The sequence below is a fragment of the Peromyscus californicus genome, unplaced genomic scaffold (assembly GCF_007827085.1).
Source record: "Peromyscus californicus insignis strain IS unplaced genomic scaffold, ASM782708v3 Scaffold_4__1_contigs__length_199733344, whole genome shotgun sequence".
In the NCBI taxonomy this organism is placed as follows: domain Eukaryota; kingdom Metazoa; phylum Chordata; class Mammalia; order Rodentia; family Cricetidae; genus Peromyscus; species Peromyscus californicus.
In genome coordinates this window covers 87,149,531-87,168,245 of record NW_026294562.1, presented here as the reverse complement: position 1 = coordinate 87,168,245, position 18,715 = coordinate 87,149,531, and the positions used below count along the sequence as shown (strand labels likewise).

Below are 18,715 nucleotides of genomic sequence, written 5' to 3'. Positions count from 1 at the left end.
TCTTCATTTCCACCAAACTTGACTCTGGGAAAGATCAGGTTAGTGCTTTATGTCTCCTCTCCACTGAGAGGAAGAGGGCAGGAGAAAAAAGGACACGTGAATGTAAGCTCATTCTTCCTGTCGAGAAAACACGATGGCAGAAGTCAGTGAACATGGTCACTGGGTCTTCAGAACATGTTTGCCAAGAAGATCTGTTTTTATTGAAAGCAACAATGACATTCAAATGCTAGCTGTTCATCAGCATGTACTTCAAATACTTCCATGAAGTAATAGTTTACAATGCTAGTGTATCAGTTTGCTGCTGTGTTGTGGTATCCATAGAAGCTATTACGGTAGAATCTTGAAAAAAAAATCATTTCAGAAAGAGATCTTAAAAAGCACATTATCATAACTGTGGAAAACATGTTTTGTTTATAAGCAGGAAGCATCCCAAGTGTTAGAATTCTGCCCTCATTCCAGCTGCATGACTGCAAATGTGCAGTTCAGGAGTTAAGCAAAGGGTCTTGCATCTTATATCATCAGTATGCGCTGGTGATCACATATGCGCAGCATGGTCACACAATCTGTGCATGCGTGGCGTGGCTCTGTAAGCCCATCTGTGCCTTAAGGAGCCATGACTCAGACTCCACACACTCTCTCTCTCTTTCTGTTCTGCTCTCCTCCCCTGACCTTCCCTCTCTCTGCACATGCTTTTCTCCCCAGGCCTGGTTCTTGTCTCCCCACCCCCACAAATAAAGCTCAGTTAAAACTAATACTGGGTTCTGTCTTGACAATGACCTTTTTGCGCGGTAACCAGCACCGTAACCAGTGCTGCTTATCATTCATTTCACCAAGGAAATCATATACTAAATAACCTTGAGATTACACTTTGAAAGGAATAAACATTTTTCTAAGCACTGCTGCAACTTTTAGTAACTTTTTATCTTTCAGTGCTGGTGAATGAACATCCAGGATCCTTTTTTTTTTTTTTTTTAATTTTTCAAGACAAGGTTTCTCTGTATAGCTTTGAGCCTTTCCTGGATCTCACTCTGTAGCCCAGGCCTTGAACTCACAGAGATCTGTCTGGCTCTGCCTCCTGAGTGCTGGGATGAAAGGTGTGCACCACCATCACCCACCGTAACATCCAGGATCTTACAGAGGAGAAGATAAGCACTCTACCTCTGAGCTACATCCCTAGCCCTTTGTATTTTGACACAATTAAACATGTCATACCTAGTGAAGAAAATGGTAGCCTCAGCATCTGTAGTTTGGGGCTGAAGTGCATCTCTAACATATTTCAAATCCTGAATACTTGTAAGTTCTGGCAACCCTGAAGGAATCATCTGTAGAAGGAAAAAAAGTGTTAAAATTTCTCTTGGTTAAGCATTTAGAATTAAAGAACAAAAATTATCATACACTTGAGTTTGTTAATGTCTTGGGTTATCTAAGTGAATCTTACAAATCAGAAAAGTAAAGTTAATGAAGTCATATACCTTGCAGAACTAAAGTCCATTTATGGAATGGAACACATAAAATACAGATCTCTCTCCTAGGCCTATATTTACTATAACAATTCCAGTCACAATAATTACAGCATTTTTGTTGTTGTTGTATTTGTTCTTTTTACTTAGGTGTGCTACTTATCCGAGGAAGTGCAGAAATCCTGAGTATACAGCTTAGTGAATGTTTGCCACCTGAATATATTAGATCTAGAGACACAAATGCACACTCACTCACCAGCAGCCAATACCCTTTTCAAGCTCCAGTTACTACTACTTTGCATTCTAGGGTCACCATTCTCCTGACTTCTTGTAGTTTTTAATTAGTGGAATCAGACAGTGAGTACTTACAGCAGTAGTCTAAAAATATTGCATTAAAATTTTGACAACTCTGACTATAGCCAAATTTATTACAAAAGCAAAAAACATCCTGTTTAAATTATCAAAACATAGAGGCTCTAATATACAATTCAACGTCAGTAAAGAACAGTTACCAGTGAGAGAAGGTTAAGAAAGAGGTTTGTCTGCTTTCTTATCAAGTTGTAGGCTTGACAGCAGAGGTCCACAAACAACTGGAAACGAATGGTGGGCCTTTCACCCCCATTAATGACGTATGCCATGTCAGAGGTAAGCACAAAAGGAGCTCGATCCCTGTTGAAAGCACACACAGAGCATATTTACAGAACGTACTCAAAATAAATGCTGCTACTGCTGCTAAAAGTTATTAAATAAACCATGTGAGCTACAATAATTTTCAAATAGGAAACTGCACCAGACAGTCTTGACTGTCCCTAATCCTTGAATGTTCACATTTTGAGGAAAACTATTACATAGCAACTTCAGCATTGGGACAGAACTTAAATATGGAATTTTCACAAGAGTGATTACTTATAAATCTATATGCCCAAAGAGAGATTCAACAGTGGTTACAAAAGTATACAGAGGAAAATTTATATTCATTACCATTATACAAATGGAACCATTTCCACCAGATACCACGAACTATATTAAATAGAATACATGCCCATTTACTTCAACAGAGTGCATGCACACTAGTTTTGTCTACTATGTGTAAGGTCATCTTTAGGGCCTTTTTCATTCCCAGTTATGTTCAAAAAGAGTCAAAGGCAAAACACAGCAGGAGGACAAGGCCTAGAACATGTCCCTTTAGCGACAACAGTAACAACATTAGTACCTTTTGAAGCTTCCAAACATTTGTGCATGGCCCAAAAACTTTCCAAAGTCAATGTGGAACATGTGTCCTGTGCTTCGAAGCATTATGTTGTCATTGTGCCGATCACAAATGCCTAAAACATAGGTGGCTACACAGCATCCAGCACAAGAATAGATAAAGTTCTCGGAAGCCTATAATAAAGACATAAAATTATGTTAGAAAAAGAACTGTCTCAAAGGAGGCAGAGTTTGCCTGTGTGCAGTAATAATTTATCACTTTTGGGGGCGGGAGGAGTAGGGTTTCACTATGTAGCCCTGGCTGTCCTGGAACTCTCTCTGTAGCCCATGCTGTCGTCAAACTCAGAGATCTGACACCTCTGTCCCGAGTGCTGGGATTAAAGGCATGCACCACCACATCAGGTCCAATTCATCACTCTTTAAAAACAGTATTTGCAGAGCTGGATATGGTAGCTCACATCTATAATCCCAGCACTCAAGAAGTAGAGGCAGGCCTGGTGGTGGTGGCGTACACCTTTAATCCCAGCACTCAGGAGGCAGAGACAGGAGGATCTCTGTGAGTTCGAGGCCAGCCTGGGCTACAGAGTGAGTTCCAGGAAAGGCTCCAAAGCTACACAGAGAAACCTTGTCTCAAAAAAAAAAAAAAAAAAAAAAAGATGTAGAGGCAGGAGGACTGCTATGAGTTCCAGGCCAGTTAGAATGAGATCATTTCCCAAAAACCCAAGGACAAAAAAATTTCAAAGGTATAAAAAACAAAAACTGCAAACTTCTCTTAAATAGCATCAGCATACCCACTGGGCCATGGAAATAAAAGCCAGCCTTTTCATATTTCAAAAGCTAAATACCCTTCTAAAGGGTAACTACTACTGAATCTCTCTAGATCCTGTCTTTCACTAGGTATGGATCCTACCAGTCTCTTATTTAAGAGTACAAGCTGGGCGATGGTGGCGCACACCTTTAATCCCAGCACTCTGGAGGCAGAGGCACTTGGATCTTTAGTTCAAGGCCAGCCTGGTCTATAGAGTGAGTTCCTGGACAGCCAGAGAAACCCGGTCCTGAAAAACAACAACAAAGTATGAATAGGTCATGACCAGCTTTTAAGTATCCTGTGTGTAGAGGAGGGTATCATGGGGACAAAAATTAATCTTGTGCTTGCCTAGTATACACAAAATTCTAGGTTCAATCCCTAGCATGGAAAATATAATTTTTTGTTTTATTTTTATTTTTGGAGACAAGGTTTCTCTGTGTACCCCTGTCCTGGAACTCACTCTGTAGACCAGGCCTGCCTAGAACTCAAAAGATCCACCGGCCTCTGCTTCCCAAGTGCTGAAAAACATACTTTCTCTTCTGTCCTCCAGAGGTACGTGAGGGCACACACAAACCATACACACAGATAAACATAATTTTAAAAGTAAGTCAGGTCAGGGGCTAAGAGTATATGTAAGCCATTGTTTAGCATGTAGAAGAACACAAAAAAGTCAACTTATATCTTAAAACATTCAATAACACAACTAATGTGGTTCTGTGTTAGCATCTGATGACTCCCTCTGTATCTAGAGCCCTAAGGTTAGCTCCATTTGTTCAATTAGGCTTGCCATTCCTGGGGATTACTAGCATAACAAAGAAGGACACACAGCATGTAAGATGCACATAGTATTTTAAAGCATGTCCATTGATTCTCAAAATACTGTAATTATTTTCTTCTTTTTCAGACAGAGTCTGTATTCCAGTCAAATTAATAATCCTCCTGTCTCAATCTTTTAAGACTGGGACTGCAGGTTTGTACTACAATGCTAATACTAGCAAAATACTGGGTTTCCTTTCTTTTCTTTTTTTTCAAGACAGGGCTTTTCTGTGTAACATCCCTAGCTGTCCCGGAATGAGCTCTGTAGAACAGGCTGGCTTTGAATTCACAGATATCCACCTGCCTCTGCCTCCTCAGTACTGGGATTAAAGGTGTGCACCATTTCCACCTGGCCCCAATACTAGATTTCTTTTTTTTTTTTTTTTTTGGTAAGATTTATTTATTTATTATGTATATAGTACTCTGTTTGCATGTATGCCTGCAAGCCAGAAAGGGTGCCAGATCTCATTACATATGGTTGTGAGCCATATGTGGTTGCTGGGAATTGAACTCAGGACCTCTGGAAGAATAGCCAGTGTTCTTAACCGCTGAGCCATCTCTCTAGCCCCAAATACTGGATTTCTAAGTGGCACAATTCTTTGGTCTTTGTGAATTCTTTGGTCTTTGTGGGTAATTTTATTTTACAATTCTCCAGAAACAATTGCCAATAATGACGATAATGGCAAAATGTTTATATAATACTTAACACCAACCTCTCTCTCTATGCAACTACTTATTTAAAAACCCCACCACAAATCAGTAACTTAGGTATTAAGATTAATGCTATCTTACAGACAAGTGAAACTAAGATACAACAAGACTTCAGTGTTTGTCAAGATCATGTAATTGCAGAGGTAGCAAAGCCAGAATCCAACACAGGCAATAGACTCTACTGCACTAAAATCCTTCTTAGTCAAATGCAAAGAAGGTGCTTAGTGCACACTGTTCAACAATCATTTTGGGTCATCATTTCATCAGAAATCACAAGTAAATAGTAAAATGAATAAGTATTGTCTTCTGCCATACTGCTTCCCAAGACTACAAAATATTAAAAAACGGCGACAGACCTGGTTGCCTTTACTCCGAGCACTAGGGAGGCAGAAGCAGGCAGAACTTTGTGAGTTCAAGGGAAGCCTGGTCTACATAGTGAGTTCTAGGACAACAGGGACTATGAAGAGAGAACTTGTCAAAAAGAATTAAAAAATAGGAGTGGTCTAACTAAACCATTCTAAAAGACCCTCAAAGCATGAAATTCTCTTGCTTTTCCTTCACAAGTCAACAGATAGGACAGCACTTTAATATCTATAAAAATGATACATTATTGGAACCTAAATTTGGCATCTAAATGACATTAAAACTGGGGTCTTTTCAAACAGAGAGCACAAAGGAGCAGAGGACATGGAAGAGAGGAGGGAACAACAGAAACAAAGTGGTTTGAAAAATGCCGTATCAAAGCATGACTCTTCACCAGCTGCTAAAAACAGGAACTGAAACTAAACGAAGCTGGAGTCTTCTTAGGTTACCATTCAGAGTAACCATGGTCTTCCTTAAGCCATATTAACACCATAGCAGGTCTTGAGAGAAGTAGTAATAGTTTTCATAATATATTTTGACAAAGTTCTTCAGAATAAAAAACCATGCTGATCACCTTTTCATATTCTTCTTCAGAAGGATTGTATTTCCTCAGCCACTCGGCAAGCGGTTTATCTTTAAAGGATCCTGTCACACCATATTCCACTTGGATTTTCCTGAGGGTATCTGAAGCAGGAACTAGCTCCACCATGCCTTTAACAAACAAAGTATCAAGCTGTGTGAAAATGTGCTCCCAAAGTAAGTCTCTAAAATATTTATAGCTTTCAGTCCTTGAAAGAAGACACCAAATCTGGCAAGCCATGATGAAAAATGTGAGCAACCAAATTGTTATTTTATTTTTTAAAAGCACCCAAGGGTTGGGGAGATGGCTTAGCAGTTTAGAATACTGGCTTCTCTTCCAGAGGAAGCAGATTCAAATCCCAGCACTCACATGGTAGCTAGTCCACAACTATCTATAACCTCAGTGGGAGGAGATCTGATACCCCCTTCTGGCATGCGCAGATACCAAACACTGAATAGTGCACAAACATACATGCTAGCAAAGCACCCATATACATAAATTAAGTAAAATAAAAATAATGCCAGGTGGTGGTGGCACACACCTTTAATCCCAACACTGGGAGGCAGAGGCAGGTGGATCTCTGTGAGTTCCAGGCAAGCCTGGTCTACAAAGTGAATTCTAGTACAGAGCTACATAGAGAAACCCTGTCTCGAAAAACCAAAGCTAAAACCAAAACCAAACAAGATGGTGGTGTCATTTATGAACATGTAAAATAAATCAAATAATGAATGGTTATCAGTTATTATTTCAAAAATTTATCAATTGAGGGTTGAGGTGGCTCAGTGGGTAAGTGTCCATGCTAGCCTGACAACTTGGTTTCAATCCCTAGAACTCAGAGAGGAGAACTGACTCCTGAAAGTTGTCCTCTGACCTCCATACATGTGTGCCTACCCCACCCAACACACATGAATAGCAAAGTAAAACTGAAAAATTTATCAACTGAGTAACAAAATAAAAATCTACTCTCGGCCGGGCGGTGGTGGCGCACGCCTTTAATCCCAGCACTTGGGAGGCAGAGGCAGGTGGATCTCTGTGAGTTCGAGGCCAGCCTGGGCTACCAAGTGAGTTCCAGGAAAGGCACAAAGCTATGCCGAGAAACCCTGTCTCGAAAAACCAAGAAAAAAAAAAAAAAAAAATCTACTCTCATGGAAAAAGAAAACCTCATTATCACTATTTATTCTAAGGAAATGATGTTAGGATTCTGCTGCACTCCAGCTGCATGACCGTACATGCGCAGTTCAGGAGCCAGACAAGGGGTCTTGTGTCTTACGTCATCAGTGTGCTCTGGTGATCAAGAAGCGCGGTGTGGTCACGCAGTCTGCGTATGTGTGGTGTGGCTCTGTAAGCCCACCTGTACCTTAAAGAGCTGTGACTCAGACCCCACCCTCTCTCTCTGTTCTGTTCTGTCTCCCCCAGGCCTGGTTCTTCTCTCCCGCCCCTCTTCCTCCTAATAAAGCTCTGCTACTAGGTGGTTGTGGCCATGCCTCCTGACCTTTTCTCTTGGCAACCAGTGCCACCACCAGCGCCGTTTATCATTCTTTCAAATGAACCCAAAGTTGGCTTAAAAGTCCTTATTGGGTCAATTAATCTACACTTCTGGTTACTACAAAGTGTTTATTAGGACTATCTACTGAGCTGTTTTCCTTAGTAATTCTATTAAATGCTTTGTAGTTATTTTTTTTGTTTTTTGGGGACAGAGTTTCTCTGTGTCCCCTTGCTGTTTTGGAACTCACTCTGTAGTCCAGGCTGCAGTACAGGTCTCATTCTGTAGACCAGGCTATCCTTGAACTCACAGAAGATCCCCCTGCCTCTGCCTCCCAAGTGTGCCACCACTGCCCATTGCTTTGTAGTTGCTTTTAAAAGGATTTGATCATAAATAATCCAATCAACAAATAATACTAAATGTAAATAAATGAGACCCCAGTAAGCCTGCACCAGGACCTGTAAGTATACAACCAAAAGTAAGTTCAACAATAAGCTACGCTCATGAGACAAAAGTAAGATATCAAGACCCCACTAACAGACCTACCTCGATCTCGGCCAGTTGACAGGCATTTGAATATCACCATCCTTAGATCCAGTCCCTCTTTAAGCCAGATTTTATCCATAATCTTTATCATCTGTAAAGCTAACATATCTTGCCGAAGATCTTCACCAACCTTGAAATCAAGGAAATAAAAATGGTACCTTTCCCCAAGCACTTGTTACACGCTCTAAGATCTGAGGGGTGTTTGTAAGGCCATGCACAGAGAGAAGGGATTTTCAGAGTGCACTGTACTCTTCTGTGGTGTCCTAGAGAAACTTACTTAAAACGCTTTCGGTTTCCATTTCATGAAGAGTACATTTTAATTAATTTTGAGATGCTGGGGACTGAGTCCTCGGCCATGTGTACACTAGGCAAGCACTCTACCACTGAGCTACACTCTGCTCAACAGTATGTTTAAAAAGTTGAATTTTAATTGGGGTGGCCGGTGGTGCACACCTTTAATCCCAGCACTTGGGAAGCAGAGGCAAGTGGACCTCAGTGAGTTCAAGGCCACCCTGGTCTACAAAGTTGAGTTCCAGGACAGCCAGGACTGTTACACAGAGAAAACCTGTCTTGAAAAAACAAGGAAGGAAAAAAAAAAGTTGAATTTTAGAGTATGTAAAATACCTTTAATTAAAAAATAAAAGGAAGCCAGGTGGTGGTGGCACATGCCTTTGATCCTAGCACTCCGGAAGTAGAGGCACTGGAATCTCTGAGGTGGTCTACAGAGCAAGTTCCAGGACAGCCAGGGCTACACAGACAAACCTTGTCTCAAAAACCAAACCAAACCAAAAACGAAATCACAGGGATCTGTGATAGTTTGTTTCTTGACTGTCTCAATGCTAATATTCTGCCTACAATATTACATTACAGTTATATAAGAGGTCAACAAGAATCTCTAGGTAATTTCTTATAATTGTCTATAAATTGACAATCATTTCAATATAAAAGGTCACTTAAAAATATTAGTCCTTTTGGGGCTGGAGAGATGATACAGAGGTTAAGATCACTTGATGCTCTTGCAGAGGACCTAGATTCAGTTTCCAGCGCCTATACATGGTGTCTCACAAGTGTCCATAACTCCAGTTCCAGAAGATCCCATGCCTTCTTTTGATCTCAGAGGGCTCCAGCATGCATGTACACACATTCAGACAAACATTCATACACATACAATAAATAAATCTAAATATTAGTCCTCCCCAAATGAATAAGTCTAACTGGAATGTCAGCAAATGTTCATTTTCTTTTTAAAACTGGATTACATAATTTATTTTTATTTTATTGTTATTATCTTTTGAGACAGGGTCTCAGTCTACAGCCCTGGCTGGTCTGGAACTGGCTATACTGACTAGGCTGGCCCTGAACTCAAAAGATCCTTCTGCCTTTGCCTCTACAGTGCTGGGATTAAACATGTATACCATCACACCTGGCTGAGGTACAGTTTTAACACAATAATAAATATATCTTTGAGGTAAGCCAAGAAAATTATGAAAAGGATTTAGAGGGATTTGCCTTAACAAATATTAAGACAACTTGTAAAATGTCTATCATTAAAATTTTTTTTTTTTTTTTTTTTTGTGAGCCTATGCTGGAACTGGATAGGCCTTGTGCCACCACCGCCCGGCAAAATAGATGATATTGTTTTAAGAAAAGGCACAAATATCAGTAAAACAAAAAGAAATTTGTATCTATCAAAGAAGGTTCAATTTAAGCTATCTTTATGAACCTCCAATTAATCAACTTAATGAATTAACCAGAACTCTCCATTCTTTCTTCAAGGTTTATACATTATAATCACAACTCACAAAATTTCAACAGGTAATAGATTATTTTCTAATACTCCAGTCCTTGTGCATCACATGTAATCTCTCTTTCTTTCTTTTTTTTTTTTTAAAGATTTATTTTATTTATTATGTATACAGTGTTCTGCCTGCATGTGTCTTTGTAGGCCAGAAGAGAGAACCAGATCTAATTGCAGGTGGTTGTGAGCCACCATGTGGTTGCTGGGAATTGAACTCAGGACCTCTGGAAGAGCAGTCAGTGCTCTTAACCACTGAGCCATCTCTCCAGCCCGGTAATTTCTGTTTCTAAAAACCAATAGTCAGGTATGGTGGCATCCCCTATGATCCCAGCACATGGGAAGCTGTGACAGGATGATCCAGGGTTCCAGGTCAGACATGCTGTCTCATACAAACAATCCCCTAAGTAATGTCCCTCTTTCTGGTTTTGCAGCTTAGCAAACCTAGGGATGCCTGCCTGTTGTGACCAGGTTGGCCAAGGGCTGCATTTGTCCCCAGTCCTATCTGGGAAGATTTTATGCCAGTAATAATTTTATAGAACTACTCAAATTGTTCCTGTTGGTCTGTTTTTTATTAGACAGGGTCTCACAGTCGAGGTTGGCCTAGAATTTATGGTCTTCCTGAGGATTGAATTACAGGTGTGTATCACCGTCTTAAATATTACTGATTCAACTTCAATATTGAATAAATGTTTAATAAATTCGAATAAAGAATTTTTAAGCTGTCTTTTTCCCTCAGTGACCTAATTGGACACATGGTGCAAATACATAGTATAGCCCTAGGTTATTTGGGAAAATCAAGTAGGAGAAGGATCCTTTGAGCCCAGGTCTTTAACCAGGCAATACAGAGAAATCATAATTAAAAAACAAAAACAAAACCCAAGAGAAAGCCTAGAATGGTAGTGCACATGGGTACCTAACTGAAAGTTCAATGCCTGGTCTACACAGCAAGTTCCAAGATAGTCAGGATTATATAGAGAGACGTTGTCTCAAAACCAAACCAAACCAAACCAATCCCCCATGAAAGAACCCAAGAGACAAAACCCACAGAATACCTCTAGTCATCTTACCTTAAACATGACATTAATCTCTTCCCCCATAGGATCGGCATTCACCATTGTGACTTTCAGAGGCATAGCATTAGAACTGAAGAAAGAACATGACTGCAAACGCAACACTGATCATTAGAAAGGTTGACACCAGCATGAAAGCGAATTTTGAATTTACTGTCCCTGATATTTTTCCTTTTCATCTGTTGCTTTAAATTACAGCAAATTAAACAATGGATGTTAATTTACATGATCTGTCAATAATATGGATATATAAATAGCTCTTGAAATTTAAACACAGTATATATCAGTTAAACAGCTACTCTATAAACGCAGAAAAACAAAAACTTAAAAACCTGGTGCAAAAGCCTTGAATGCCTGCCTGAACTTCTAAGTAATCTGAACCTCTCAGGAGAAAACAGTTGTGTGATACTCATCCTGATCTGGGATGAGAGCTCCACTTTCACATATGTACTGGTGAAATTCATTACCTATGTAATTAAATACTAACACTTTAATAATCTCATGGCCTAGATCAAATCACATTTTATCTATTTATTTTTTGTGGGGTGGTGATTGAACTCAGGGCCTTGCACATGCTAAACAAGTGCTCTACCACAGAGCTACAAAATCTTACCTTAAAATAATACATGCAAAAATCTAGTGTAAGACCTTAACCCTAATTTAAGAGCACAAACAAAACCCAAAATAATAAAACAAAAACAAAAACTTGACACTATGTCTTTCAGGAATACTGACTAGGTAAAAATATGCTGAAAAACAGATCTAATGGCACCCTTTCCTAGTACTTACAAACTACAGGTCTCATCCTCACTAGCATTAAGGAACTCTTCTTCTGGTGCATTACTGATATACTTATATGAACTTGAGAGTATTGTGTTACCTTAATATTTAATTCCTTTGCCACTAGACTTGGTTTGAGAGGAAGACGGCAATTATTTCTCAGAAAAAAGGACTGTACTCGTTCCATACTCTTTTGGAGGACCACCTATGGAAGAGATTGCCTCTATAAGTACATCATGAAAATGAAGATCTATTCATTCTGAGTATGAATATATGTATGCAGGTATATACTCATGGAGGCCACAGGTCAATGGTTGTGGAGGCCCACAGAGGCTCGCGAGTAAGGCCTTACTCAAGGTCAGAAAGTCTGAGCTTGCTTTGCCCAGCAGGGCTGCATAATAGGATGATTTGGCCAAAAGCACGGTTACAGGTGTTTCAAAGGGTCTACACTTGGTACTTTATACCTTGACCTTGAGATGGGGGCGTCTTTTGCTCTTCCCCTTGCTGATGTATAAAACGCCCATCATGATTAAACTTGGGGCAACTGGGTATTGACACAGGATGCTCCCGAAGCTATCCTGTGTCTCTGTCTTTCTCATTGTCTCTGTCTATATTTCTATCTAATACTTCCTCATTCCTCCCACCAAGAACCCTTAGACAGGTTGGGACTGGCCTTCAACAAATGGTGGTGTCTTCTATAATCACTCTTCACTTTATTTTTCTGGACAGAGTCTGTCAATAAACCTGGAACTTAATGATTTGGCTAGGCTAGGTGGCCAGTGAGTCCCAGGGATCCTCTCATCTTTGATTCCCCAGTACTGAGATTTCAGGTGGGTACCATGAGGCTGCCTTTTTATGAGGGTACTGGGCATCCAAATTCAAGCTTGTGCTGCAAGCACTTTACTGACAGCCATCTTCTAGCACTGAAGATCTGTTCTTAGAAAATTTCATCTATGTAGATGGTATAATGTATCTTACTCATATCCATCTCCTCCTACATCCCCTAACACACGTCCCTCCCAACATCATGAACTCTCTTTTTTCCTATATAACTCACTGAGTCCAAATAAGAATGCCATATACACAAGGGTGTGGGGTCATTACCAGGTCATGGGAAACCTACCACTGGCCACCCCCTAATATCTACCCTTTATTTTATTTTTTAATATAGGGTCTCACTATATAGCTCTGGATGTACTGGAACTCACTCTGCAGATCATGCCCAGTGTGGCTTTTTAGAAAAAACAATCTAACGAAGTCATTATAGTTAAAAATGTATATAGCTCTTAACTCGACTAATTTGCCCATAGGAATATTCCATAAAGAAACTAAAGCAAGCCTGGAGCAGTGACATGTATCTACAGAGTGAGATACTAGGGTGATTGAAACAGGACTGCAAGATAACTCAGTAGTCTGAGACCAGCCTGGGCAACATAGTAAGATCCCATCCTTTCAAAACAGAAAAAGAAAGAAAGAAGAAGCCGGGTGGCGGTAGCACATGCCTTTAATCCCAGCACTTAGGAGGCAGAGCCTGGCCGATCTCTGTGAGTTTGAGGCCAGCCTGGTCTACAGAGCAAGATCCAGGACAGGCACCAAAACTACACAGAGAAATCCTGTCTGGAAAAACCAAAAAAAAAAAAAAAAAAAAAGAAGAAGAAGAAATGCTAGAAGATGGGTAAAGATGTGTGCAATAATGTATGTGGGCAATAATGTTCACAGCAGCATTACTTGGAAAAGGGAAAATATATAAACAATGTTCATGGAGGCTCACATATAATACTCTAAATACTTTGTGACAGTATGTACCTACTGAATGTTAAGTGTAACTGTATGGGCTGACAAGAATTCTCCAAGATAAAGTAAAAAAAAAACATTTTCAAAAACACAAAACAAAACAAAAACAGGAACAATTTTTGAAAGAATTTAATAACATTTAAATAGAAAAACATTTTTCTTCTCTGTGTTCATGAATTGGAAGACAAGCTGAATTCAAAAATTAAGATATATTATTATCTTATAATAATAGGCGTGGTGTGGTGGTGAACACTTTTAATCCAGCACTGGGAGGCAGAAGCAAGAGGATCTTTGTGAGTTTGAGACCAGCTTGGTCTACCTAGTGAGTTCAAGGGTAGTTAGGGCTTTATAGAGACCCTGTCTCTAAAAAAAAACCTAAATAATAAAATAAATGAATAAATAAAATAAAGGTACATTATTACAATCATAATATTTTCAAAATTGATCTATAGATTCAACATAGTTCTTATCAAAATTCCAACTGCCCAAGTATAGTGGCAGACATCTGCAATTGCAGCACTCAGGAGGCTTAGGCAGGAGGATACAGGGGCCAGCTGAGGCATGGAGAGAGGTTTGTCTCAAAAACAAAACAACACTTGTGTTCTCTTGCATGGGTACATACCTGTCTGGTTGATCCACTAGCCTGTCTTACTTTTTCTGCCACTCCTCCTAAAAGTTGTACAAGTTTCATCTGCTTAGAAAGCTCTTCTCTGAGTCCTTTTCCTCCTACTGAGAGGAGAGCACCCAACACATGCTCATATCTGCTTCCAAACTGTGTATCATGCAAAGCATCCTTGAGGAGCCTAATGTAACAAAAATACTATGTCAGCCACGTCTGAGAACTAGATGAAGCTCCCTCAAAGATCAGCTTAACAAGTTTTATTTTGAATATCCAGAAAATTAAGTCATATAAGCAAGAAAAGGTTCATTAGTTATTGTAAGGCCATGATGTTCAAATATTGCTCAGTTTTATTAATTTTGATTTTATTTCTAAAGACAAAAATTTCAGCTTTCTTAAAATAATAGATTCACTACACAACTGGCTACCCACAGCAAGTATCATGAGCACACTGTTTATATTTAGCAATTATGTCAACTCTGTCAGTATCTACAAAAGGAGGCACTTAAAATTTAAATCTTACCAGTACAAACTATGTGCTATCTGGATATTTCCCAACGCCCTGGACAGAAGGAAGCGCACTAGTGAACTATTCAAGTAAATTTCATATTTCAAAGCCTATGTGTAAGAGGAAATAAGAGTTATTAGCAGTCAAACCATACCAAATTGTTCAGATAAAAGCATCAAATATGTAGACTAAATACTACTCATTGGTGAAAAGATGATATTTAAAGAAATGAAATAGCTAGGTTTTATACTCCAGTAGTAGAAAGCTTGCTTAGCAGAAGCAATGCCATTCCTTCAATCCATAATACTGCAAATAAACAAATATTTTAAAAAAATACATTACTATAGGGGCTGAGCGTGATGACACATGCTTTTAATTCCAGCACTCAAGAAGTAGAGGCAGTTGGATCTCTGTGAGTTCAATGCCAGCCTGGGCTACATAAGTAAGTTCCAGGACAGCCAGGGCTACACAGAGCTACCTTGTTTCAAAAAATAAAAATCATATGAATATAGGCCACATTATTGAAATCAACAGAAATACTATCTATTTATTAACTATGTTTCACTGGCAAAGCAAGGGAAAAAAAAAAAAAGCACAAGTCTGGCAAATTCTTAAAAATTGCCAGGTGCACACCTTTAATTCCAGCACTCAGAAGGCAGAGACTGGCAGATTTCTGAGTTTGAGGGTAGACTGGTCTACAAAGTGAGTTCCAGAGACAACTACACAGAGAAACCCTGTCTTGAGAAATTAAAAAAAGAAGTCTAAAAATAACAAGTTCCCATGGTCATATGCTATACTACCTATGCCATACTCAAGTGAGGAGGATGACAGTAATGGGGGAATCATACTATATTCTCACACAGTGCCCCCAACATTTCTGCTGTACTGCAATGGCATTTTAAAAGAGAAAAGGGTCCCATAGCCAGTTCCCTACTAACTGAAACTAGGGTGGGTGAGTAGGAAACAAGGTAGTCTAGTAAAAACTCCCACCTGTACAAATTGTGGGAGAAGATCTGTTAGTTCATCATCACTAATTGCCTCCATCCAGCTCACAGCTAGGGATCGCACTTCCTGATCAGCAAATCTAGAATCAGAAAATTGATATGTAATAGTGATTTCTTGCAAATGCAACTGCATTGACTGAAAACAGAATTTTAGTCTGTCCCTGACAAAGAGGATTCAAATGGCTCTTACTCAAAACCAAAGTGCTGGTGTAGCAGTACATGCCTTAAGCCTCAACTCTTAGGAGGCAGAGGCAAGCCAATCTCTGAGTCTAAGGCCAGCCTAGTCTACATAGGAAGTTCCTAATGGAATTTTCATACATACTGAGTTCTGGTTGACAATCCCCACTTAAACTCTTCCATTCTTACTATCTCCTCTTCTACTTTCTATTACCCTCCCACTTTTCCCTTAATAACTTTTTTTTTCTAAAGGAGGAAAAACTTACTGTATAAATACAGATTCAGTTCCCAGATTATTTCAAAACTCTAGCTTCCTAAAAATCAATTTTGTCCCCATAAATTATTACAATTATATAATTATTAAAATAATCATAAATTACACAATAATCAATAAAAATATTAATGTATCATTCAAAATTAGATACTTAATTCTTTTTTTTGCTTAATTCTTTCTTTAGGTATGCTTTAAATGGTACAAAATGCTTTCTTGACCATTTCAATAAAAAAAGATTATGTTTATATAAATTACATGTACACATTTACATTATCTTATACTGCTGTTATGTTAAAAGTGAAGTACCCCTGCAGCATAACACATTGCTGGTAAAATCTGACAATAAAACATCAAGTAAATGTATTGATTGGACTTACTTTGCATCAAGAAGCTCCAATGCAGCTAACGGGCACAATGGTGGCCACTGGTGTAGCAATGAGTAAGTTTTGGCAAGATTAGCCCATTTCCAGTTTGGGGCACTTGCTAGTATCTTAGGAAGACAATTTGGATGTTTGAAGCAATAATAGCGTTTATCCCACAAAAAGAGCTTATCTTCTTTAGAAAGTCTGCATATATAATAGAATTAAATTACTTCTCAGTAGAATTATGACATAGCTATAATCTCAATAATTAAAAAGTCAAAGAAGAAATGTATTCATTTGTGACAAGTGACTAGTATTTAATACTGCTAACACTAATATGAAACAGAAATATTCAATGTACAGCAAACATCACTAATCTACCCTCATTTGGAGATGGAAATTATTCTGCCTTGACAAAAGTACAATAGCTGTTAAAGTGAAGGGTAATTCCAACAAGATGCCAGGCACTACAAAGCAAGAGTTGAATGAGCAGTGCTCACCCTATAAGACAGCAAGGATTCTATCCACACAAGTAAAACCAAATGCTATGGAGAAAATAAATGCTGCCGTGAATCTTTAGGGAAATATTTGACAGTTGAATTGAGAAACAGTAAAAGTGGAAAAAAAATTTTTATGGACAAATTGAGTTAAGTTCAATGACATGTTCATGAAATATTTCACTTTTATTATTCATTTTATTTTTATTTTTGTTTTTTTGAGAGAGGATTTCACTGTGTTGCTCTAGCTGTCCTGGAACTCACTATGTAGACCAGGCTGGCCTCAAACTCAGAGTTCAACCACTCGCTTACTCATTCTTTTTGAGGTGGTTTCTTATATAGCCCAGGCTGGCCTCAAACTCCTGTTCCTCCTGCTTCCGTTGCGTATGTTAGGCTTACAGGTGTGCAACAGCACATCTGGCTCACCCACTCATCTTTGTGCATATAGCATATCTGTGAAAAGTATTCATCTCATGTGCAGGATAAAAAATCCCACAAATGTGACAAAAAGCACCTAAAGAAGATGTGCTGGCTAGTTTTAAGTCAACTTGACACAAGCTATAGTTAATTACAAGCCCATAGAGCATTTTCTTAAGTAGTGATGGATGAGGGACAGCCCCACCCATTGTGGGTGGGTCCATTACTGGGCTGGTGGTCTTGGGTTCTATAAGAAAGCAGGTTGAGCAAACCATGAGGAGCAAGCCAGTAAGCATCACCCTTTCATGGCCTCTGCATCAGCTCCTGCCTCCAGGTTCCTGACCTGTTTGAATTTCTGTCCTGACTTCCTTCAGTGATGAACAGTGATATGGAAGTGTAAACCAAATAAAGCTTGTCCTCTCCATCTTGCTTTTGATCATGGTGTTTCATCATAGCAACAGTAACCCTAACTTAGACAGAAGTCTTCCTAATTTTACAGACAAGCAAGTGCTATGCTTCTAGAGATAGTCTAGTCATACAGAACTATCCACATGGGTGTTTTAGATTTTATTTCCTTTGTGTTGGTGGTAACATTATCCTCATCTGCTGCTTGGTTTCTCCATCTAGTATATAATGTACTAATATGTATAGATATATTCTCCTTAATAGTCACTGTTGTTAACTGGATAATATAATTTCCATCAACAGACATTAACCATCAGTTTTTAGCAACCCAAATGAGTATCATAAAGAACATTTTTGGTTTCCATAAGGAAATATGAGGGTTCTCTCTACTTTACGCTAGGAAGCAGTACTGCTGGCTTATAGTGTATACACATTATAACATCTACAGATTTTGTTAAACTGCTCTTCAAAAGAGATGTGGCCTTTAAATATCTTGCCCATAAAATAATTCTCTGTGTGTAAATGTATTTTCAACCTAGCTTCATAGGATGATGATTTTAAATTTTTGCCACTTGGATATAAGATATGACATATTAATTTATATCTAATTTTTACTAAGGGTTTGTCTTCTAAGAGGTCTGAGAGGCATTAAAGTTCTTTCCCAAAGAACTTCCTGTTCATCCCTTTCTGATACTACTTAGTTGTTTACTGACATAAAAGGTTCTTTAAAAAATCTATTGGCTGTGTGTGTATGTGTGTGTGTGTGTGTGTGTGTGTGTGTGTGTGTGTGTGTGTGTGTATACAAAGTATGCTTGGGTATGTATGCCATGAAGCATGTGTGGCAGTCAGATGATAACTTTTGGTGTCTGTGCTTTCCTTTCACTTTCATGTATGCTGTAAGATTAAACTCAGGTGACCAGCCTTGACTGGCAAGCACAACCTTGTTGGCCTATGAAAAGGTTCTTTATAGGTTAAGCAAATTAATCAACTGGTACCTATTATAAATCTATCTCTCAGCCCGTTTGCTTTGATAA

The 18,715-nt window shown here is 38.9% G+C and overlaps 1 protein-coding gene across 3 annotated transcripts in view; it reads right to left on the bottom strand.

The window, feature by feature from the left end:
* Pik3c2a (phosphatidylinositol-4-phosphate 3-kinase catalytic subunit type 2 alpha) overlaps nt 1-18,715 on the bottom strand; it is a 112,625-nt gene that overhangs the window by 11,394 nt on the left and 82,516 nt on the right. For all 3 annotated transcript variants that reach the window (XM_052763112.1, XM_052763111.1, XM_052763113.1), the window contains 11 exons: nt 16,378-16,566; nt 15,536-15,629; nt 14,561-14,655; nt 14,041-14,221; nt 11,725-11,829; nt 10,842-10,934; nt 7,977-8,106; nt 5,942-6,078; nt 2,674-2,843; nt 1,973-2,129; nt 1,213-1,322 (listed from right to left, as the gene is read on the bottom strand). In XM_052763112.1, the coding sequence (XP_052619072.1) occupies nt 1,213-1,322; nt 1,973-2,129; nt 2,674-2,843; nt 5,942-6,078; nt 7,977-8,106; nt 10,842-10,934; nt 11,725-11,829; nt 14,041-14,221; nt 14,561-14,655; nt 15,536-15,629; nt 16,378-16,566 (1,461 nt within the window). The remainder of the gene's footprint in view (nt 1-1,212; nt 1,323-1,972; nt 2,130-2,673; nt 2,844-5,941; nt 6,079-7,976; nt 8,107-10,841; nt 10,935-11,724; nt 11,830-14,040; nt 14,222-14,560; nt 14,656-15,535; nt 15,630-16,377; nt 16,567-18,715) is intronic.